This window comes from Apteryx rowi, unplaced genomic scaffold (genome assembly GCF_003343035.1).
Source record: "Apteryx rowi isolate R43461 unplaced genomic scaffold, aptRow1 scaffold_3, whole genome shotgun sequence".
In the NCBI taxonomy this organism is placed as follows: Eukaryota; Metazoa; Chordata; class Aves; order Apterygiformes; family Apterygidae; genus Apteryx; species Apteryx rowi.
The window spans coordinates 188543-212766 of NW_020449418.1; the positions used below are offsets into that span (position 1 = coordinate 188543).

Genomic DNA, 24224 nt, shown 5'->3' on the forward strand with positions numbered 1-24224 from the left:
ATGGGTATCTCTTGAACTTGAGGATAAGACCAAAACACCCCACTTTTAAAACAATAAAATTTGATTTTAATGAAAAGTGAAGGGAGACAAACTCTGTTTTAACCAACAAAAAATAAAAACAATCCTTACAGAGGCTGAATAAAATGTCTTTAAAATACACAAAGACTAGCTTCTGTGGCATTCTGTATGATATGTCACATATTCAGTTGCCTGAAGACTTTTTTTGTGATAGTTTCTGGAAAACAAAAAGAATTGAATTACAGAAAATCATATCTAATGAGTTCACTGTGTTCTTTACAGAGAAGTTTTTAAACATTAAGTTGTTTTTTGTTTCTGAAGATGATAAACATGATAAAATTAATGAATGAAGTACAAGAAAGTTACATTCCCTCCAATAGAAATGTTAAACTGATCATAAAAGTCGGTAAAAAATTTTCCTTGACTTCTGTTCTGTTACTGATACTAGTGGCAGCTACATAAAACTCAATCAGGGGCTCTGAAATCAACATTTAAAAACTCTTTAATTTCAAAAATGGAACTTCAAAATGTTTTTTCTCTTTGTATTGTTACACAGACTGTCATAGAAATTTCGTTAAGAAATTTGAAAATAAGATTGATATTTAGAGAAAAACACAATCTAATAACTTTTCATAAAGAGTTCGTGACTGGACAAATACAATGTTTACATAAAAGGATGCCTCCACATTCCCATTTTGCATTTGACTGACAGCTGGAGTTAAAGATTAATTTAGCTCCTGACTGCGTAATCTTTTGCAGCTCTGAAGAAACTAATGATTAGTGCTAGTCCTACAAGTAGGCCTTTCTTGTGCTAAAAATGTGTCTTAAAATGTTTTCTGTACTTTTATTTTCCATAAGAAAATAAGAAATAAGAAATTATATTCCTGGACATTTGGACAAAAGAAGCTAAAACAAATGAGAATTGGGGGTGCGCTTCCATATGAGGACGTTTGGCTGTGTACAGAGTATAAAACTGCTTATCTAAAAGCACAGCTAATCACTATAAACTACACCTTTCAAACTAAAATTATCAAACACTTAAAATATGTAGTGAAAATGGCGTACCATTTGCAGAATTTCAATTTCTGTTCGAAAAGTCTCGCAGATGTTTTCCCAATGATCTTCTTTGTAATTTTCCAATTCTTTCTTAAGCCTGTGTCCAAAAATAAATAAATTATGATTCCAGAGAACTGTTATTTGGATAATTATTTTGTTCAGCTTTGGTCCCAATTGTTGATTTGACTTATGTGAGAAAACCCTCATTGATATATTTTCGTGATCAGGATTTAATTTTGCTAGTTTTGTAACAGGCAGTCCAATATCCTGCTCTGTTGCAATACCATTGGATTTCGTTCATTACTGGCAGTTGTGATAGCAATATGGGGAACTTCAGAAAATGATGATCTGGGGTTTTTACAAAATATATCTTCAGTAAGTGCTGTATTAGACAGATTTCTAGACTGTGATGTTGTCATTAGTCATCATTTTCCTTATTTAAATGTGAATTTGAAAGCTGATGCTCACTAAGTGTCATATGGTTATCGTGTTCTTGCTTTCCTTTGGGCATCTGCTTGTACCATGGGTGAAGACAGAATATTGGAGTAGTTGGACCCCCTGCCTGACCTGGTACGGCCACTCTTGTGTGATTTCATACCCCTCCACAGACTCTCTGTGCTGTTGTTGCAGTTCTTTCCCCACTGTTCCTATTATTCTCCTTGCTCTTGCTGTCTCTTTCCCCATAGTCTCAGCCAGGTATTCTCAAACATCTCTACAATGAGGACTGATTTTAATATAGAGATTTTCTCATTACTCTCCTCTCCCATTCAAAAGAGCATAGACTTTTTCCATTCTTTCAGGTTTGTTTGACAGTCCCTGTGGCACTAGTAGCTATTACCTGTAAAAGTATTGTTTACATTTTTGATGTAAAATATTGGTAGCTTAACATTAAAATCTGTTATTTGAAAATCAAAAGCATGGAGCATGCACTATACAGGGAGTTACCTCCGGATCCAAAAGAAGTGGTCTGCAAAAAAAAATTATAGTGTGCAATTTGGTTTTCCCTAAAGGGGTGGAGATATTCATAACAACAGTGCTTGCATGGATAAAGCTTTCTTCTGTCTCTCAGAGACAAGCTCCTAAGCAGCTTTCACAAACATCTCTCTGCTAATTTTACATTTGGCATGGAAGCAGTTAATAAAATAGACCTTCTCAGCAAAAGGAATCTCAATAACTGGAGCTCCTGAGACACTGCAGCTCCTCTCCAAATGTTTTCATAGAATGAAAAGAGACAGAGGGCTTGACTTACCTAATACTGTCTAACAAACCAGGCTCACAGTTCATTGTAGGATATCAAATAAACTGTTTGTTAAATATCCAGAGTTTGAAAAGCAAAAAAACGCTGTTGACCTGGGAGAAAAGCCCTTTATAGAAAAAGAGCTCTCAAGGGGAATATCAGTGTTTAGGACACCTGTAAGTCATTAGTCCTGCTAGAAGTAGACATCTGAACTTTACACATCACCCACTTTTTTGTTCAGAGTAATATTCAATAGGACAAGAGAAATCTAAGCCAGAGATTTTAGGAGTCCCAAGTATACAAGGTGATAAGATTATATTGAGTCTTTCCATGGCTGTCAGTTAAAAGAAAAGCATAATGAGAAAGCTAAAGTTGATTACCCTTAATATAGTTTCAGGAATCAATGTGGATATTGTGGGCCATATACACAGACTGACAAAAAGAAAGAAAAGCATATATTCTGTTTGTTATTAAATAGCTAAACTGATACATTAAACTGAGGCAGAACCCTGTTTCTACTTAAGTTGAGAGAGGAGGTAGCTACCATTTTTTTTCTTTTACATACTATAATAGAGAATAAGTTAATTAACCCTATTATATAGATGATGCACATCTTTAGCTATCCTAGTGCAGGTAGACTTTGTTTTCTACACAAGAAAATGTGTGTTTGATATCTAAATGGCTTTGATAATGAAAAAAGGTATAGCTTAGACAGAAATAGTTTAGTCACAATCTGGCATTAGAACAGTAGCATAAAACTGAACCTTAAGTTTGTTTTGTTCCCTTGGAAAATGTAAATATCATACCATGAATATGGAAACAGTTTGACCTATGTGTGGTGTGTGTGTGTGTGTGTGTGTGTGTGTGTGTATTAGAAAGGGAGAAATGCCTCTTCTTTCAGAAATATTCATCCCAAATTCATAATATATGCATGTGTTCCAACAAAAGGAAATTTTAAACTATACTTTAAGAAATGTAGAGTGCACTGTACTGTAGTAAAGTTTACTGTGTTAGTTTACAGACCCTTTTCATTGAGAGAAATTCATCTCAAGGTCTAAGATCAGATTCTGATCTTGGTTACATGGATTAAATTAGATTTACTTCATTGCCTTGGCTCTTCATTTTTTATTTTCTGTATATGTTCTCTGTTCATGTGATATTAGACCCTTAATTTATTTAAGACAAACAAAAGCCCTGCTTTGTTTAATTTACTTTAGGAAAAGACATGACCTGTTACTCTGGGGGAAGATGATCCCTCTTTGTCCTCCACCCTGTGAAATTGATGCACGGCCTCTTTGCTGAGTGTCAGCTAAGAATGATACCAGTCCATATTAGGTACATGCTAAGCATGAAACAACCAGGAGATAAGCAGTAACATTTCCTTATCTGTCTCTTGGGACTGTGAATTAATTACTATTGGTGATGTCCTTTGAAACTGTAAAGTTCCGCCAATGGATTTTTTAACTTTATTCAAAATACTTTAGAAAACTTTTAAATGCGGCGGCAGCACAACTTCTTATATAGTATGGGGTGGCAGTGGTAAAATTCATTCATTCAAATGTGATGTTTAATTTTTACATTAATCAATTGATTCTGCTTTCAAGTCTTCCTTCTTTCTTATTTAGAAGCTAGGTAATTACAGTATGTGCCAGGAATATTATGCTCACAAAACAAGGGCTGTCTGTTAGGTTACAGTCTACACAATTAATGCAGTAGAGAAGTCTGAGTTACTGAATAAATGATGAAGTTTTACCAGAAGGAATGTGAGACAATAGAACTATTCAAAATAATGCTTAACCTGGAAATAGATTTAGCTTTTTCATTTTAGATCTAAGATAAGGAAGATATTCATCCTCATCCTTTAACTATCAGAATGGATATGCAAATCAGTTATACACAGAACTATATGGTCTAGATGTAGGATATGTTTTCTGTCACCTTCAGAAATGGAAAGAGATGTACATCCTACCATTACACCCTCCCTATATCTATGACAAAATGGCAATCCCTTTAAAAAAAAATCTCTGAAAAATCAAATTAGAATTTGGCACCCCACATCCTTTGTTTTAGTTTTAGCATTTTAGCCTCTTTGAGGACAAATATATCTTTCAAAAATGACATTGCACTGGATTAACACTGTTTTAGTCAGTTCCAGTGTCACAACTAATGGTCTGTAATAACTAGCTGGGGCTGAAATGCCAGATTTGTGAAAGGAGGCTTGACTGCTCCTTTGAAAAATATTATTTAAGATAAATAACAATAGCAAAACCTAGTTTTAAATCAAGTAGGAGGGACAACAGCATCAGCTTTTTTTTTGGATGCTAATTTTTCCTAGGCTGCACTCTGCTATCAATGATCCATTTTCCATTATTTGTGAGTGCCAGAAGTGAGAAATAGATGGAGGTGGAGAAGATCACTGAAGATGATAGATTTTGCAGCTTTGAAATGAGTACAGCTATTAAATGTCATTGTCATTTGTGGTTGATATGCACGCTTCTTGCAATTCAGCTGTATATGCAGTAGGCAAATAGGAAAAATAATTGTGAAATCAATAGATGTTGCTATTATTGAATTGGACTACAATGAAAATAATGTTATTGGCATATAGGTTTCTCTGAAAATCATCCACAGATTCATACTACTGGATCAAGGCTCCAGTAGCCAAAACTTGCATTCCAGGAATGATTTTATGTAGAGAGGTCTCAGAGAAGAAATAGTTTGTTTTGAAGACAGCGTGAATATGTGGTTTAGAGTGTTTTTTTTTCCTCCTAATAAGTGAGAGATAGCAGGCTCTACCCAGATATTGTTGCAGTTGCAGAAGACAGACTACTTCTTTGTTTTGTTTTGCTGAGACAAGCAGAACATTTTCTGTTATTCTCCTTCTTGTCTTTGCCTTGTTTATGCTTACCATTTTATTTTTTACCATAAATACAAAGGAAAACATTAGAATGTATTACAACAGGAAAGGAAATGTTCAATGCTGATTTACAGGAAATAGAATTTATGGTACAAACATGGAAGTTCCCTAAAAAGTTAGTTATAAACCTGAAAGCACGTATGTTGCTTTTCCTGAATTTTATCAGAAAGGTCAGGAAAAATATTTATCAAGGTTTTAAGACTTGAATCAAACTGAAGAAAAGTATAGAAGATTTTGGTTTATTGTCTCGAGACAAAGTAGAGCTAATGCAATGAGACCAGCCTCAATTCAGTATTGGGACTAAATTAATGTGCGATTCTAAAGTGACAGCAGGATTTTGCTGGGTATCTACAATCTGCTGACAATACCAGACAGAGAATGTTATTGCTGAAGAAATCAATAAATTTCAGACTATTATCTATTGATTGAGAAAGGGAGAAAATGAGTCCTAAATGGAAGTCAGTATCTCAAAATATAAACTCAAGCACTTGAGTTGAACAAACAAATTATAAAAGTATGTGCTTGATGGAGCAGAAATACAAGAAACAAATTAAGAAAGTGATCTAGTAGCAATAGTAAATGATAGCAAGAAGATGCAACATAGTAACAAAAACAAACAGGGTACTAGGCTATATAAAAATGGGAGTAAATGAAAAGAAATAGAAATACCTTAGGTAAAATTAGAAAACTTCAGCTTCTGCTGGTCTGGATCAAATGCTGATTGTAAAATACATAATTATCATTGATTAAAGTTTGCTTTAATAAAGAATGCTATAAGACAACTATTTATAAAAGAAGGTGAATGGCATCCTGGGCTGCATTAGGAACAGCGCTGCCAGCAGGTTGAAGGAGGTGATCCTTCCCCTCTCTTCAGCACTGCTGAAGCCACATCTGGAGTGCTGGGTCCAGTTCTGGACTCCCTAGTAAAAGAGAGACAAGGACTTACTGGGGCGAGTCCAGAGAAGGGCCACAAAGTTGATTAAGAAACTGGAGCATGTGAGACAGGAGGAGAAGCTGAGAGAGCTGGGACTGTTTACCCTGGAGAAGAGAAGGCTTGGGGGGATCTTACCAGTGTGTATAAATACCTCCTAAGAGGGTGGAAAGAAGATGGAGACAGACTCTTCTCAGTGGTATCCAGTGAACAGACAAGAGGCAATGGGCACAAACTGAAATACAAGAAACTCCATTTAAACATAAGAAAAAACTTTTTTACAGAGAGGGTGGTCAAACACTGGAACAGGTTGCCTAGAAAGGTTGTGGAGTCTCCAACTTTGGAGATATTCAAAACTCAACTGGACAATGTCCAGAACAACCAGCTCTAGTTGACCTTGCTTTGAGCAGGTGGGTTGGACTAGCTGATCTATGGAGGTCTCCTCCAGCCTCAACTATTATGTTATTCTGTGAAAAGTATATTTAGGTCTAAGTGTTTTCTTAATTTATATTCCCAAAGCACCTAAAACATCACAAGAAAAGCTTTAAGGAATGTATTATTATAGATGGAGAAGTGTGGAAAGGTTGAACTACATTGAACTAAACTGCACATGTAGGATGAAATTTGCTTTTGCATAAAGAGTAAACACCACCACTTATCATAGGAACAGACTGTATAAGAAGAGGTTATAAGGAAAAGGAGAAATGTACAAGCATCACATGCATCGAAACTGAAACATGTATTTAGGGGTCAATAAGATTCCTATTGAAGGCAGGGAAAATAATGAATGGGCCAATGATCCTTCTAGTCCAAATGTCTTGATTTTTCTACTTGCACAGGGAAATGTAGATTTCAATCTAAGTGTATTAGTGCAGCTATGCTATTGCTGTACTAATCTGTATCCCATCTGTGTACTGTTCTGCTCTGCTTCAGGAGGACTGTATCATTTTCTCAGACTTAGGAAGCATGTAGACATGTCCTTGCCTTCTTCTGTAAGATGGGGTCTTCATTCCCCACACCTCTTGCAGGTTGAATGCATCTTTTTTCAAAATAGTTGAGAGATTTGTATGCAGTATTGCAAAAGAAGTGTCCTTGACATGAAATGATATACTTTCCTGGTCTCTGTTGGAAATATCTCTTGCTTTTACCTTTTTCACAGTTATGTTTACTAGTTTATATATATTTACGAGTTACAATATATTTACTAATTTATAGCTATCTTTTGATAATATAGTGTGCTAAGGTCTTTCTTCTTCTTTGCTTCCAGGCACCTAATCCTTAGTTGTACTCAAATACATGAACTTGCACTTTGTACAGTTATATTCCTCATCATTTTAATTACTTTAGTCTACAAGCACTAGAGTTCTTCCATTTTTTCACAGTATTGTCTTAACACACTTTCTATAGCAAAGTCATTATTTAAAACATTAAGCTAGATCAGCCATGACTGTAGTTACCTTCCATCTCGACACCTTCTTTTTTAGCTCTATTACTATTGTCACCATTAGTCATTTCCACACTCAAAATTTTTAATTCCAGTCTTCTCCAGGTTAACTAATAGTTTCCCACTATTTCCCACTGGGGTAATATCAAATACTTTACTGAAGTCCAGATGGATGACATTTACACATTCTCTGTCTAACCAGTCAGTTGTGTTATCAAAGAAAGATATCATTAGTCAGAGTTGATCTACTTTTTATAAATCCATAATGCAATTTATACGGGAAACCTATTTTAACATAATTCAAACTGTAATAGTTCCACTGGGCACTACTATTAAGAAGAAAAGCTTCAAAAATCAATGAGCAGATTGTCATTAAAAAACTCATTTTGAATCACATATATTACTCCAGAGACTGATATTTCCTGCTTATAAAATTTAACATAAAATTAAATTGCAAGTATTTTTTTCAAAACCACCAGAATCATGGCCTCAAGCAGTCCACTGTTAGTATGAAACATTTGTTCAGCTCTAAATGACATATTTCTTGTATGATTTATATGAAAGAAAGCATCATTTGTTCCTTCATAATTTTGGTAATGGAATTTCTTTTTCTGTATTATGAAGTATCAGAAGTAATACTATATCTTTATGAATTAGGCAAGTAAACAAAGCCTTAAACCATTTATAAAGTAAACTAGCTTCATGCATTTCCCTTCTGCTATTGCATTTCTGAAATAGAACAGAAATTCAAGCTTTAAAGAAAGAAAGAATTTATCCTTAGTCTACCTTTAGAACTGTGAAAAACACCAATTTTACGCAGAAACTGTCTGCTCTTAGTCTAAATGAACTGTAATTAAAATTATTTCTAGGTTGCTTTATGTAAGCCAACATAAAATATAAAATTAAAGTGTGAAAGAAGATAAATAATTAATATAGTAAGTGATTACAAATAATATAATAGAGTCAAATGCCATAGCTAGGAATTTACTAGTATCAGTTAAAGGCCCTGCTTGACTCCTGTGTTGTACCACTTAAATGACGCTATTTGCTATCTGCCAGGGAAATGTGACTCAAGAGAGCTGATGCCAAATTTCTCTTTTGTTCTGTGTTTGGGGTTGACAGAACAGATGATTAAAATAAGGCTTTTGATTTTAATGGCAGATCTTCAGATCTTCTGAAAAGGCCATCTTTTCTTAAAGATTTCTCTGAATTATGCACTGATACCACAAGACTTATGATGTCCAGGGTGCCTACATGGAGGCAGAGGGTACACAGGGTCTTGGAGAGAGAGAAAGTAAAAAATAGAAACCTGTATGCATGCAATCTAATTAATATTTTGACCCCACTGTTTTGTTTATAGCATTTTATAACTGATGATATTCAGTACTACTGAAGGAAAAACCTTTCAGGTTTAGGTCAGTAAGAACCAACATTATGCTGTCAAGAAGTGCACAAAGGAAGCTGACAAGAGCATGAAGAATTTAGCCTCTAACATTAATAATCAAGATGGCAACATCAACAAAAGCCTCAAAACTTCTCTGAATGAGTGAAAATCATTTATAAAAGAAAATGAATTGAAAATGTAAAATGGTTTGTTTTACATGTTCTTAATCAGAATAGGTTTTAATTAGATCCATATTTTTCATGAGTGTTGAGGGGATTCAGATTGTTTTAACTTTGAATATTTACTTCCCTTTTAAATTTTATGATTGACTTGAAGAGTCTTGTTTTCCTATTCTTTTTTTGCCTCTCTCTTTAGCTTTTCAGAATTTCACTAGTTACTAAAAAGTAACAGTGGACAAAACAACAGAATTGCAATGTTTTAATTTTTTTTTCATGTTCAGTAACTTCTCAGTATTCTGTGAAAAAGTTTCAAAAAGAGTAGAAAAAAGTTTAAGGAATACTGAAAGTCTAATTCATTGTCATTCTGTTCAAGGATAAATTAAAGTCAATTAGAATTTAGTTCAATACAAAAATATTAGCACTGAAGTTTGCAGTAGAAAAATTTGAAATGTTCCATAAAAGCATAATTTTTGATGGAACACTGTTTTTCTTCAGAAAATAAAATAACTCAACTTCTTTCAACTACCGAACATACAAGCCTGGATATCCAGGAGTAGGTATATCCCACAGACTTACTTGGGACATCACTTGAAAGCAAAGGTCTGGTGTATCATTTTTTTAAAAAACCTGAAGAACAGTATTCTAAATGAAAAAATAAAAGTGGGGAATCTTCTGAAATAAAATGCACATGCAAAATGCAGAATACACTATAGCTTATCATGAATGTGTGAAAATTGTAGTTTTTTGAAGATGGGAGTGAAAGTTAGTCAACACTGAACAATCGTGAAAGAAATATTTTTGTGCAGGTTGATCTTAAACAAAACAAAACAAAAAAACAGTTATCAAACCACTGAGGGATTCAGAATATTTGTAGTTGTGCTGGGGGTTATTATGTGCAGAAGGTAGATTAGTCATTTATAGCATATGATAATTTAATAGGAAAGACAGCAGACATGAAATTTTGAAAGTTCAGAAGACAGCCATAAGCAAATTATAGTAGCAACAATCATGTAATGTGTTTTTTTGCCATTAGCGATAATGTTGGTAGCAGTTTTCCCAAACCAACAAGAAGGTACAGCACTCCCTGACCTCAAGGAACTTTGGCAGTGTTTTGTCAGAAACATTCCTTCTAGGCTTGATGGTCCGTTCAAATGCGGCATTTGGAAAAGTGTGTCTTTCAGTGCCGTCATATCTCATAAAAAGACAACATAAATGATAATCTGTTCTTCTCCAAATATACCACTTTTTAGAAAAGTACACACTCAAAAAAATCCAAATTTTATTGGACTTTTATTTTAGCCCTTAACCATATCAGTTCTTAACATCCAAATTTTAGTTAGCTTTTTCTTGTATCTGATATGTTTTAGAACATATCTGTAACTGCAGCACCAACAGCTGTAGGAATTAGCAATGCACACTTCTCATGACCTTTTGTAATTCTTTGATGGATTTGGGAGACATTTTATGAATGTGTAGATATGTTACAGGGTATTTTTCTCAGATCAAAGATGAATAGCTGTAATTTGAATTAGCTGGCTACGTTCTTCAGCTGAAATGCAATTTGCTTGAAGATATATACTTAATTATAATGAAGATTCTTGCCTTGCCAGCTATTTTTGATATTGATTTTTAAGTTGGGACTAGGTATGTGATACAATAACAGACTTAGAGGGTGGCCTGGGAGCTACGTATATTAGGTTATTGATGCTAACTGTCTCTTGCATTTGTTCTAAGGAAGCATTAAAATCACGGGTAATTTTACCTTTGTAGAAAGTGGTGTGGTTTCCTGTTCTGTAAAAAGTGAGAAAATCAAATTTTGTGCTTATTTCATTGAAAAAAATAGGCATTTTTTTGATCCACATTGCCTGTATTGTGTCAAAGTATCTTTCTCTGTATAATGTACACTAAATACGATTTTCAGTAAAAACTAAAATGATATTCCTGCAATAGATTCTGTATGTGAAAAAAGCTTGCATTAAAGCAAAGCCTTGTCTTAGCCTAAAAAGGGTCATTTTTCAAACAGAGTACATCCAATCAAATTGATTTAACATAACCAAAACTGACTCATATAAAAATATATGCTAGTATGCCTAAGATTGTATTAGTTGTCACTTTAGCTACAAAATGTTCACAAGTGCCAAAGGTGTCTGCAGACGGTCAGAAGGGTTTTCTGTTTCACGCCAGGTGCCTGGTACCTTAGTTGTTCTCACTGACACTGCATGAATGCTTCTTTGCTCTCAGGTTCCCTTTGAGAGGGTACCCAGAGCACTGGACAGGATAATTCACTCAAGAATCTGCTTCAGAAAGATTATCAGCATGAGGACTGCATCAGAATTTCTTCTGCTGCAACAGCCATAGTTCCTCAAATGCTTCTGTGCCACATTGCAGGGCATACAACACACATGCTTGCTACCGTGCTTTCGAAACACCAATGTGTTGTGCTGGACATAATTCCTTTCGGTATTTCAGGCATTTTGAATGGAAAGTATGTGTATATACAAGAAAAGTGTACCTTAAGATCACAGAGACACCACAAAGGGACGAGAGGAGATATGATGTGACCAAATGCTATGCAGCATGCAGAGAACACTACCTCTAAGCATTGTGGACACAAGCCAATGCATATGCATTGATCTATGGACTGTTTTCTCTGCCTCGTGCAAGCCACAATGATAATAGGTTCATAGAATAACTCAGGTTGAAAGGGACATCAGGAGGTCACCTAGTCCAACCTTCTTCTCAAAGCAGGTTGACTATGAGGTCAGACCAGGTTACTGGGATCTTTATGCAGTCAAGTCTTGAAAACATCCAAGGATGAAGCCTCTCTGGGCAACCTTTTCTACTGCAAGACTGTCCTCATGCTGAATTTTTTTTTCCTTAAAGGCAGTCTGAACCTCTCTTGTTTCAACTTACACTTTTTGCTTCTTGTCCTCTCACCATGCACCACTGTGGAGATCCTGGCTCCATCTTCTTGGTGACCTCCTTGTTTGTATTGGAAGCCCAGGCCTTCTCTTCTCCAGGCTGAACAACTCCTGTTTCCTCAGCCTCTCCTTACAGGGCAAATGCTCCAGCCCCTGACCATCTTGGTAGCCCTCTGCTGAACCCACTCCATTTTCTCTGTACTTTTTTTAAAATTGGGGGGGAGGGAGGGCAGTGCAAAATACAGTCCACACAGTAGCCTAGATGAGGCCTAACGTGCCGAGTAGAAGGGGGATAATGACGCTTTCAATCTATTTATTATGGTCCTGTTCATGTAGCCCAGGATATCATTGGCCTTCTTTGCTGCCAGGGCACATGGTTTGCCCATGTTCAGCTTGGTGTCTACCAAGACCTCCAGGTCCTTTTCAGCAGAGCTGCTCCCTAGCCTGTATCATTGCAGTGGCAGGACCTTGTATTTGTCCTTGTTGAACTTTATCAGGTTCTTGTCGACCCATTCCTCCAGCCTGTTTAGGTCCCTCTGGATGGCAATCATGCTCTGGAGCATATCAGCTGGTCCTCCCAATTTGGTATAATCTGAAAACTTGATGAACAAGCACTCAGTCACCTCCTCCAGGTCATTGATAAAGATGTTAACATAGGATAGGTCCCAGGATGGATCCCTGCAGTGTTCCACTTGTTACCAGCATCTAGCAGCCTTGCAAGGACATTGCCCAATTCTCTCAGCAAACTTGGGTGCAGCCCATCTGGTCTCACAGACTTGTATGGATTTAAGTCTCTTAAATAATCCCTGATTCAACCCTCATGCACTGCAGAGAGGCCTGGGAGACCTTGCTGGTGAAGACTGAAGTAGAGAAGGCACTGAATACCTTAGATTTATGTGTGTCCATTGTCACCAAATCACCTGCCCCATTCAGCAACATTCTTATATTTGAACATCCTTGTTCAGCCTTTTACAACTAATAAACAAATAAGATTGGAAGACTTTATTGCTTTGGTCAAACTTGTTTGAGCTGACTTAGTTGTAGAACACAAACATAATGCCAATCAGCCATGGCCCTTTGACTTTAGTAAAAGCATGGGCAAGCTAATATAACAAGTTTTTACAGTTCCAGTTTGGGATCAGGGCTTAAAATTTTATTTAACCAGGTACTTCATGTATACGAGACAACAACTTCTTTGTAAAAATATTTCAGTTGAAAAGCATGCAGAAGCAATAGTAGGATAAAATTGACATTTTGTTTTTCTTGGAAGATAATAATAAATTTTCTCAAAAGAGTATAATAGTAGCAGTTAAGAGGTTTAACTTTTAGGCAACATTGAAATATTCCACAAGCAAAACATACAATTTAAACTTTGAAACTGAACTGAGACATAGCTTCATATTATTTTTGTCATTTACTTTATTAATGTTTTCTAAGAATTCATAATAAAATATTTTTTGAGCAGAAATGTTAATGCATTTTCCTCATTATTTAGATAATAACTGAAATACCCTGCTTTTGTCAAGACACTGACTAACCTGTAAGCAAATTTATTTTCCTGCTGAGTCAACTCTGAATGAACTGAACTGATGTTACATCTCCTTCATTTAATGTTAAAAGCTGTTTGATGTAAAATAGCTTATCATTTTGAAGGTCAGGAAGTCATATTCTTTGTTGAATATGCAGCTTAAGAACAGAAAGCAAAGCAATCAAAGGTAGTTTAATAATTAGTGACTCAGGAATGTTATGATTTAATTTTCACTCCTTTCTCCCTTTGTATTATTTTACAGATGACCAAGTCAGCAGAGAGTTCAAGATAACATAACCTGAGGTGCCATTTGCAGTTACTTAATTAGCTTTCTTTTTCACTCTCTTCTGATCCCAAATATGCTATTAATAGCATATAATACTTTAAATTCCCTTAATTCTCTTAATTCAATAGTTCTCTTTCTCTTAATTCAGATGTCCAAACCAAGAAGTGATGAGCAGGTTTTTAAAAAAAAAATAAATTGATCGAAGTATATGAGTCTGATGAGGTTTGGGATTATTTTACACAGCACAGTGCGATGACATGCAGAGGTAGGCAAATGAGGATGGTACTGGAAGTGTGGTACCTATGCTAATGTGCTTAACTATATCAAAAAGCAAAATCTATTTGTGCTGACACAAAAGTGCAATAACATAGCTAAATTGCTTCTGGCATCTAAGTTAGATTGTTGAGAGCTATCTATCTCTATAAATCATCGCGCTTTTGCATGTATACGAGAGATCAAAAGCAAGTGCAAGTTAAAAATATGATATAGGCAACTCTCCTAATTTTTTCCAGTTTCTGAAATGAAAAAAACATATTAATGTAAATAAACTTTCTTCAGTATATTATTGCATGTTAATGAACACTTGCTGTTTGTCATTGTAGTAATAGCAGTAGTAGCACTTTATATCCTCAGGCACTACATGCAACTGTTAAATAATGTAAGCTTACCCTGATCATAAAATGAAGCATTTTATGAAATAAGAAATCTTAACATACTTCTTGCTTTGCCTGTGAATGAAGCTTGCTGGTTTTGTGGTTAAGATAATTTAATATATTTTATCCACTTTGTGTCTTCCACCCAGAAGTGGAATCCAGTGTCTTCCACCAATATATCACGATGGAATGAATAACATAAAAGAGTGAATTAAAACAGGCTGTCTTTTGGAACTACAGCCACTATTATTATTTACCGTGTCCTCTGTGTATATGTTGAATGCAAAGTTTTTGCTATTGTATGCAGAATTGTAAGCTAATTGATTTTTATGTTGAGGAAATTTTGGCCATGTCTCAACAACATATAAAGAGTTGAAGAGAGTTATTAATAGGGCATTTTCTTTCATGAGTATTCAGCAAAATATGGGTCCTTAACAAATCATCTTTCAGAAAAACGCTCTGGGCTCCCCGCAAAATTTTATTTTTTCATTGATTTCAGAAAAAAAACCCTATATTTATTTATTTTAGTCAAGAACTCAGAAATGGATAGGAAAAAATATGATGTTAACAAAAGTTGTGTTTTCCTTGAAAATTTCTATTAGAGAGTATTTTGGACCAGCTCTTTCGGAGGAGTTCATTTGCATTGTCTGTTAAATAGTTTTAAATATTCACAGACACTTTCATAGAGAACACCATAAAACAGAAAAAAGATGGTAACTGTTAGGTATAGTTGTTTTTTGCATTGAAAGATTTCTTGTTGAAGAACATTGCATACTTTTGTGTATGGGGAAAGTGTAAATGTCACATTTGAGCAAACTAACACCTACTGAATCATTACCAGTCCGTTCCCTTATATTGTACAAGAAATGTAAAATAGGCATTGCCACTAGGACTGATCTATAATTACAGATCTAAAACTTGATTTAGGAACTTACTGAAATGACACTGTTACCTTAAACATTCAGGATCAGTCTGAGGTTTTTCAGTGACTTGGACTTTTTCTGCTTCTAAATCTTTTGTGATTCCTTTAGCCTTCCTGATTACTTTTTCAAGATCTAAACATAAAATAACAATGACCTTAGAAATATGTTTTAGTCATATGTATTCCAAGGCATCCTGTATTTTCTAAATTTATCTTTTTAAACTTTTTGCTGTGAAAACTCTTTGGAGGGTAAAAGCATCAGAATGAGAGACATTGTTTTACTATTGTAATTGGTATAAACACTGCAGTCTTTCAGACAATTTGATATGTTGCTCTAAACAATTTATGAACATCTCTCTCCTGCCTCACTATGACATGTTATTTACACATTTACAGGGGTCTAGCTCCTTAGCCAAATCTGTCTTTATCTGTGCAAAACATATTGCTTCTTAAACATTTGAATGTTAGACATATTCTTCAATTATAGGTTAATGGGTTTTAAAAAATATTTATGCTGGTTTTAAGTTCACTTTTAAACCCTAAATTCCCCATTTAAATATACATCTTACCAGCAAAAGTAGAAATTGCTTCTTCATATTTACAGGTTGTGATTCAGCAAATCTTTATGTACCTCAGTATCAGTGACACTCAATATGAATATCACAATTCAATATTTGTAATAGTCATGTTTTAAAATGATCTGCTACATAATGTAAAAAAATATACAGATCTTATTTCTATGACTTACTCTAATTCGCTGAGAAAAATAACTTGACAGAAAAGATTTTTCAAATGCATTTGTCAAATCATAAATAATTATCATAACAGACACACAGGTGATTATCAGACACACAAATACCTTTGAGTTTGCTCTGGAGAGCAAATAAATCCTGCTTTAATTCATTCTTCTGCAGCTGGAGTGCATTTAACTGAACATTTTTATGTTCCATTGACTCCATTTCTAAGAAAAAAAATTATATTCTAAATTAAAAGCATTACAGTTTTAGTTTTCATGATATAATTTTAAATATTCTTAACTACTTCTACCCATCTTCAGCTTCTCAAAAAGAACATTAAATATAAAACTAAAATTACTTGTATAAAACCCAGTTCACAGGAAATTATATATCCTATAATACACTCATTACTATGAAAGAAATTTTTTTAAATTTTATTAAGATGTTTGACAGTTTTGTTGACTGAACATAAAAATAATTGTAAGTGTTTTGCTTTAGATTTACTTCAGCCATAAAGGAAGATGACTTATTGTATAGCTGATGAACAAACACCTTTCAGCAGGACTAAAAAACCCCCATATTTTGTTTAGTGTTATGGGCATTTGAACCAGAATGTTGACAGCATCTGGATTTAATTGTGATTGTTTCCCTCACAACTGGTTGACCTCACATACTTTACTTGTTTTTAGTTATTAATCATTTTCTCTTTAGTGCTGCTAGTGTGCTCAGGACTGTAGCAAGCACAAAAACAGACAATCTGTACCTCAAAAGAGCTGCAATTTAAAAAGGATGGAATCAAGACAGCAACTGAACCCGAAAAAGGATGTTAGTCGCCTTTTCTGTCCTACTGATCTAACCTCAGAGAGACTAACTGATCAGATTTGTCTGAATATGTAATCATATCAAAATAAATTAATTGTTAAATATAACATTTACCACCAAATACAGACTCTTTTTTCAGCTGCAGATCAGAATCAGAGCCACATCAAATAGAAATGAAAGTACCATTAAGTATAAACTCAAATGGACAGTTGTATTTCAGTGACTTTGCATCAGCAGCCAAGGAGTACAAAGTGCTGGTGTTTGATGAATCGTAGAACCATAAGACTGGAAAGGACTTTGAGGGGTCATCTAGTGCATTCCTTCTCCTAAAGGCAGGATCAGCTATACCTCTGTCATTTCTGACAGATGCTTGTCTAACCTGTTCTTAAAGACCTTCAGTAATGAAGACTACAATTTCCTAAGGCAATCTGTTTCCCTTGTTCACTGTTCTTACTGTTAGAAACATTTCTCAAATAGCTAGCCTGACACTCCCTTACTGCAGTTTACACCTGCTACTTTTCATTCAGTTCACTATGGGTGTGGAGAATATATAACTTTCCTTTCTACAGAAGTCTTTTAGAGCTTTGAAGACTGATATCAGCCATCCATCAGTCCTTTCCTCCATAGGTTGAATAGTCCCATTTTTTTCCATTTTTCCTTGTCATGTCCTCTAGATCTCTGATCATTCTCTCTCCTCTCCAGCTGGTCCACACCTGTCTTGAAGTGTAAAATCCAAAACTAGATGTGCAGTACCCCAGCTAAGAGCTTAACTGCCCTAAATAGAGCAAAGGATTATTTTGCTTGTCTTAGAGGCTAGAATTATGTTTATACATCTTAGTATGGTGTTGGCTTTCTGACACAATTGACTCATGCTCAGCTTGTGATCCATGACAACTTCTATTTCCTTGCTGTAGGACTATTTTTCAGTCTGACTCTCTGTTCTGAGAAATCTGATATTCTGTATCTTGGGTCAAAGATAATGTTATCCTGTGGCTGTAAAAGACCAGTTCTGTAAGACATCTGTGCATACAATTCTTACTGAAGAAACTTAAATAAATCAGCCATAGGTGAGTATAATCATTGCAAACCTTATGTATGGCAAACGTTATGTATGGCAGTGCATCTCTGTGCTGGCTATAATATCAGACACTGGAAGCAACTTTTGCAGGTCTGCTTCTTCTCATAAAACTCACTGTCAGAAAGGACTGAAGAGGATGGGGTGTATAAGAGGCTAATTATGTTAGTGTAATGTGGTAGGTCAGATCACTCTTCCTATTTAGTGCTAAGAAGAGTGTCCAGACAAAAAGACAACAGGTTTAAAAATAATGTTTTGCAGAACTATATTTTACTGATTTGTATACTCTGGTAGTCTAAGATAAAATCCTTCAATGTAAGACTTACCACTTTTTAAAAGAGCTGCCTCATTCTCTAAATCATTTATTTCAGTCTTGACTTTTTTTTTAATTAGAAGATCTCTATTACTTGTTAGTCCATATTCGTTGTTAAATTCTGTTACTTCCCTAGTAAAATTATCTTCTTCTTCAGTCATTTTTCTCTTTGCATCTGTCTGAAAAAATAAGGGGAAGATTGAATGTTCAGGTGAAAAAAGAGAGGCAGGCTGAAACACAGTCATTGGTTACCCTTACACTTTATAAAAATAATAGATTTACTTTTCCTGACATGCGAGAAAATGAAAATGGTCTACAACTATCATTTTTTCTGTTGTTTTAACCTTGCTTTTCTAACAAAGTAAATGGGTATGTTCCTTATATGCAAACATTTAAAAAATTGCTAAATTATGTTATAGACCCTGTGCCAGATGTTTTTAAGTTCAAGTCTTTATTGAAATTAGTAGAAAGTTCTGTTTCAAATCAGTAGCATGATATGGCCACTCTTTCTTAGATTGTTTTTAAATCAAACAGAGGTGTTGTTTATTCTTCTGCAGAATGCAGCAGACTCATTATAACTTCTTGATAACTCCCAAGAAAGCTGTTTTATTTTCTGGGAAAAAATATGCTAAATACAAGGACAATATTAAACTCTTTTTAAAAATGTTAACTGATTGTTGAATTAAATAAAAAGAAATGGCCCTACATACAGGAAGAAAGAAATGATAACATATACATTAAACCTGACTGGTTATAATTAGAAGAAAATTTACATTTCATCAGATGACAACAATTTTGCTGTTACAACTAAATAATGTTACTATGATATTTATACTATGTCTTCTTCTTTCTTTCTTCTTATGTTTAGGATTGAGAATACTTTGGATGCTGAAGGAATGTTACTTAATTATAAGGATATCTCCATAAATATTTAGGGCTAATCCAGGTGAAACATACTGAATGTGTAAAAATTCAGCTCTGCTGATTTAAAGTGCTAACACATATGCAGTGAAGACAGCTCATCTGTGGCCTTACTTAGTATCTAAAGATCCAAAGATCCACAATGAAGGAAGAAGGCGGCAATATTCAGGTGCAGGTTAGCATAAGAGTGAACTGGCAAGCATGTCGCCTGTGTATGTTGTGAGAAGCTCCCTTTTAAGAAGTGGCCTAGGCAACTCTGGATAGGTGTGGTTAGCATTAAAAGGTTGTGTGAAATCTCAGGATTCCTAAAATGTGGTGCTGGCCTCCTTGAGATCTTTCTTCTTTCTTCTCAATATGTTTTATTGTGGATGATGCACTCCAATTTAAGGTTATTTTTGTTGCTTTTCTTTTACAAGGAAATAATATGTGAGAATTGGAGTTCAGTCATTTAACAGCAGACATAAAGTTAAGAATGTTAAATCAGCTCTGTAAGTAATCTGGAGTACACATTACCTAAAATCACAGATTAAATTAAAAGTGAGAATTTATTTACATTTATATTTTTAAATATGCTAGAGCCAAAAAATAATTTGATTGTTGAGATTTATAATGTTAATTCTTCCATATTTTCAAATTTTGAAGCTGACTACACTCATGCAGTTTGGTAGAGATGAACCATCTGAATATGGTAGCTGGAAACATACAAAGATTTTAAGAAGAGTGCTCTTTTGATTAATAAGTTCAACTTTCTGTTTTTCTAAGCTGTCTTCACGTTTCTTCAGAAGTTCTAAGTAGAAGAGTTTTTCAGAAAGATGCTGAACCTTCCAAGAGAAAAAAAAAAGGTTATAAAATGAGGATATTGTTTTATTGGTTCATATATTTTGATATCTGACAACAGGATCTTTGTCCAGTTAGAACACAGCTAGCAAAGCTGGTGGACTAGCAAGGACATAATAGCTCTTTTTTCCCTTATTAGCTTCCAATGTTCCATAGAAATTTGGAGAAGTATCCTCTCTTTAAAGGCCAGATTTAGTGCTGGTCACTCTGTCTGAAAGAGCATTCTAAACTTTCTCCAGTTTAGAACAAATATTTTCATGTTAAAAATAGGGAAAAAAGTGATCGCATTGAATCTTATACCCAACATAATATAGTGTCCTCCATCCCATGGTCCTGCTCATCATGTACCAAACCAGACAATAACATCAGAGAGGCAGAGGTCCAAGATCACTGTTGTGACTGAGATGATTATCTGAATGGCTGTACATGTCATCAACTCTGCGATGTAGTACTGTGTAGCTGAAGGAGAGAGAGAGAGATGCTCATATTTTTCTGAGCACAATTTCTGGAATTCTCAGCCAAGGAAGTGTGGAAGGACTGCTCATGGTTCTGAAGACAGTTTGGCCATAAACCACAAACAAACCCAAGCTGCTATTTTGTATATAGTTTTATTTTTTAGTTTTAATTATTTTAGAGAGTAGTTTATGCTGTTCAACCATTGCATTTTCAAAATTTTCTGAAAAATACCTCTTAGTTTTCCATTGTACCTACTGTATCATTATTTAACCTGAGTTAAGATATATGGTGGGATAAATTATAACAGCAGGTAAATAGGAAACAGCTAAGTGTTGAAGAGTCTTGAAGGTTGAGAAGCATTCATCTGATGTAGCAGAGAAGAGGAGGTCAAGAGAATAACTCAACCTGTAAGAATCAGAACAATGAGTAGAAAAACCAAAGTTAGCAGCAGAATTGTCCACAGACCATAAAGGCACAGAGTGGGTATCAGGAAATAAATTGAATAGTCAGGGTGATGCATGACTGTTCATGTTTGCAGAAGGTGAAAAGACCAGTTAGTAATAATATTACAGAGACAAAAAAACAAAAGATCTGTAAATAATATAGATGACTTTGGAGAGGGTACAGATGAGGAATCAAAAAGGAGGAGGACAGAGGAATCAGATGTGATGAAACTAGAATAAGAGTTGGAAAGGAAGGGACAAGATTTTTTCTTTGTCCCTGATACGTCTGACAGGCAGAGTGCCAAGGAGGTGCTTGCCTCAAAAATATTTATTTTACATACTAATTCAGAGAGAGTAGATGGTCTTATTCTACTGTATTTATATTACTGAACATAACTAGCCACAGTGTAGTTTCTTCATCCGTATAGTGCCTATATAATCTATGCATTTGCAACAGGTTTTCTTGAAGAAATCATTGAGCCATGAAAGGCAAAATGCTTAAATTCAGATTCTAATTACATGCTACTTGATTTTACAGAACACAGAGAAAAAATAGCATTTCCTGGGAACCTCTGATTGACCACAGGCAGTCTCTGTGAAATAGATGTCAAAACACTTTTGAACTCAGTCTCATCTGCTTGCTCAGGAATAAGCCCCTCTGCATGCATGTGCTTGGGTATGTATGCTTATAGAGAAGATGTGCAGTTATCTGGTGCAGGAATTTAGTTGAACAGTCTTATTTAGTATGATTTGAATTATATTAACTACTGCACATACGTTTAAAGTGTAAATAATAAACTTAATTCCAGTAGTGAAAAATAAATTACTTTAAATAATTTAAGTTCAGTAACTATATTGAAACTTTAAACCTAAAGACAGTCTGATTGAAATGCATTTTTGCACTCTTTTTATTTTCTGTATCATTTTCTTTTTATAAATCAATCAATGTCAGACTAAACAGTCAAATAAAATATATTTTTGTGGACACCAGTAAGATTATTATTAATTCTGGTGGGAAGGGCACACAAGATTTAACTAGGAATGGTTCTTCAGTTCTTCCCATTAGTCATTTACAATAATGACTCTACTCTTGGGACCATCTATGCCTACCACATAAATCTTGATTATAAATCACAGTGAATCAATAACAAATAAGCAGTATACAAATAAAATTGTGATGCTCATAAATTAATTTATGAGCACACTACAAAGGACTTTACCTAACAAATACCACCCAAATACAATTTGTGTTGGCTAAATAACAGTTACTATTCTAAAGCTCTGCTGGACCCTGTGATTGTGGCATTCATAAATGTAAGCATGTGAATAACTGCTTGCAAGACTATAGAGTGAATTTGCAACCAGAAGATATTGTAAATGACTTCTATTTTTTCTTCTGACCCTATCACAGTGGTATTGATGTGTATTATATACAGTACATATAGTTTTTAACAAAAGACATAATAGCCTGTTTGTGCAAGAATGACATACACCCCCCAAACATTTATTTTCATAATTAGCTGAGGTAATTGCCCAAGTATTCTTGTAGATGTTTGTTTAAGTAATAGGACACAACAGTCCCAACTTCAGAGGAGACTCCATATGCTTTCCTGTTGTGCACACACATTTTGCCAGTGCAGATACTTAAGAGCACAAGGGATGACTTCATTTTCAGGCACAAGCAAATGGAGTTTTTTAATAATTTGTAGCAACAGGTGTTAATGCTGAAAAAGCTTGCAAAATTGGAAGCTTAATCTAAAAATAGGATTGCAGTTTGGTTAAGGGGAAAGCATAATAAAATCTTAAAAATATTAAATAGATTTAGAAACTTTCCTCTGTCTTTAGTATCACTAACGAAACTCTTAGGCCTGGCATAACTGTGAACATAGGCTCACAGAAAGATTTTAGTGTATGATCCAGTGAAGTAAATCCAGGGAATTTTTTCATATATTTTCTGTGAAATAAATAAAGCTTTTAATGAATTGGAGTGGGCAATGAAGGAATGATTTCCAGGCTTCTGAATGAATGTGCATGTCAAAAAAGAAAGTGCTGCAACAACCTCCAAGACTGTTAAGTCAAGGCTGCTCAGACTGTACCAAAACAGTTAATTTGTCCTGCAGCTGACTTCTGGTGTCTGTTTCTTGTGGACAGACTGACCTGACAGTGGCGGTCTGCTCCCTGCCGAGCTCTTTCTGGGGAGCAGGTGTGACCTTCCTATGTGAATGTGCTGTGGTCAGTGAATATGGATTTTGGAGGTGATGTTTGGAAATGTTCCTACCACTGAGGTGAGCAGTCCTTGCACATGTCCAGCCTGAGGAGCGAGATCTGTGAGAGAGAATAGTCACTGACAGACTTTTTGTCATGTGAAGCACATGGATGTGCTGATAGTGATCACTACAGAAATGTATGTTGTAAAATTGTTAAATGCTGAGCTACTCAGTAGATACATACTTCTTGAAAGTGTTTATGAACTTATTCATAAAAAGGACAGATCACGTACTTGTGAAAATATTTTATGTCATTATTATATATACTATAAACATTGCCAGCTTACCTTAGTTTCTAATTTTATTTTTGCATTGCTCAACTCTTCTTTTATTTGGTTAATTTTTTCATAGCTTCTGTTTATGTCGAATTTAACTGCAAGACAACAAGAACCTGTAAGCATGTGTGATCGGTTTGTAGAAGTTAGGTTCTTATAAAAAGGTGCCACTGGCAGGAAGCAGCCAGCCTAGCTTTTGCCGATTATGCTCCCTACGTGATATCGCTCCAAGCACGAGTGCGGCGGGACCCCCTTGCTCCCCCTTAGGATCCTCCAGGGAAGGGAGAGGCCAAGCGGCAAGTTGGTGCTGCCGCTGGGCACACAAGATGGCGGCCGGGGGCTGACCTTGGTGTATGAGGCGCCTCTTCTCCTCGGCCTGCTTCTCCGTGCGCTGTATTTGTTGGAACAGAGCATCTAGGTTCATTTCTGCCTTCTCTTGGGCAGCTCCAGGAGCACGTGGGGTCTCCAGTGCTCACGGCCTTCTTAGAGGGCTGGTTAATGAAAGCCCAGGGTGCCCCGGGCAGGGGAGGCCTGCGCCAGGCTGCAGCCTCCCCTCAGGGCTCTGCCCTCCCCCAGCCCTCGGCCTCCGCTCTGCCCTGGCC

General features: G+C 35.4%; 1 protein-coding gene across 1 annotated transcript; it reads right to left on the minus strand.

Moving 5' to 3' along the window:
* Positions 1 to 202: 202 nt before the first annotated feature.
* Positions 203 to 24046, minus strand: CCDC172 (coiled-coil domain containing 172). The gene is made up of 8 exons (XM_026069663.1): positions 23968 to 24046; positions 23635 to 23720; positions 20049 to 20165; positions 18437 to 18602; positions 16336 to 16437; positions 15507 to 15609; positions 1084 to 1171; positions 203 to 235 (listed from the first exon to the last, which is right to left on the minus strand). Exons 1-8 carry the CDS (start codon positions 24044 to 24046, stop codon positions 203 to 205), a joined length of 774 nt encoding a protein of 257 aa, XP_025925448.1.
* Between the last annotated feature and the right edge of the window lie 178 nt (positions 24047 to 24224).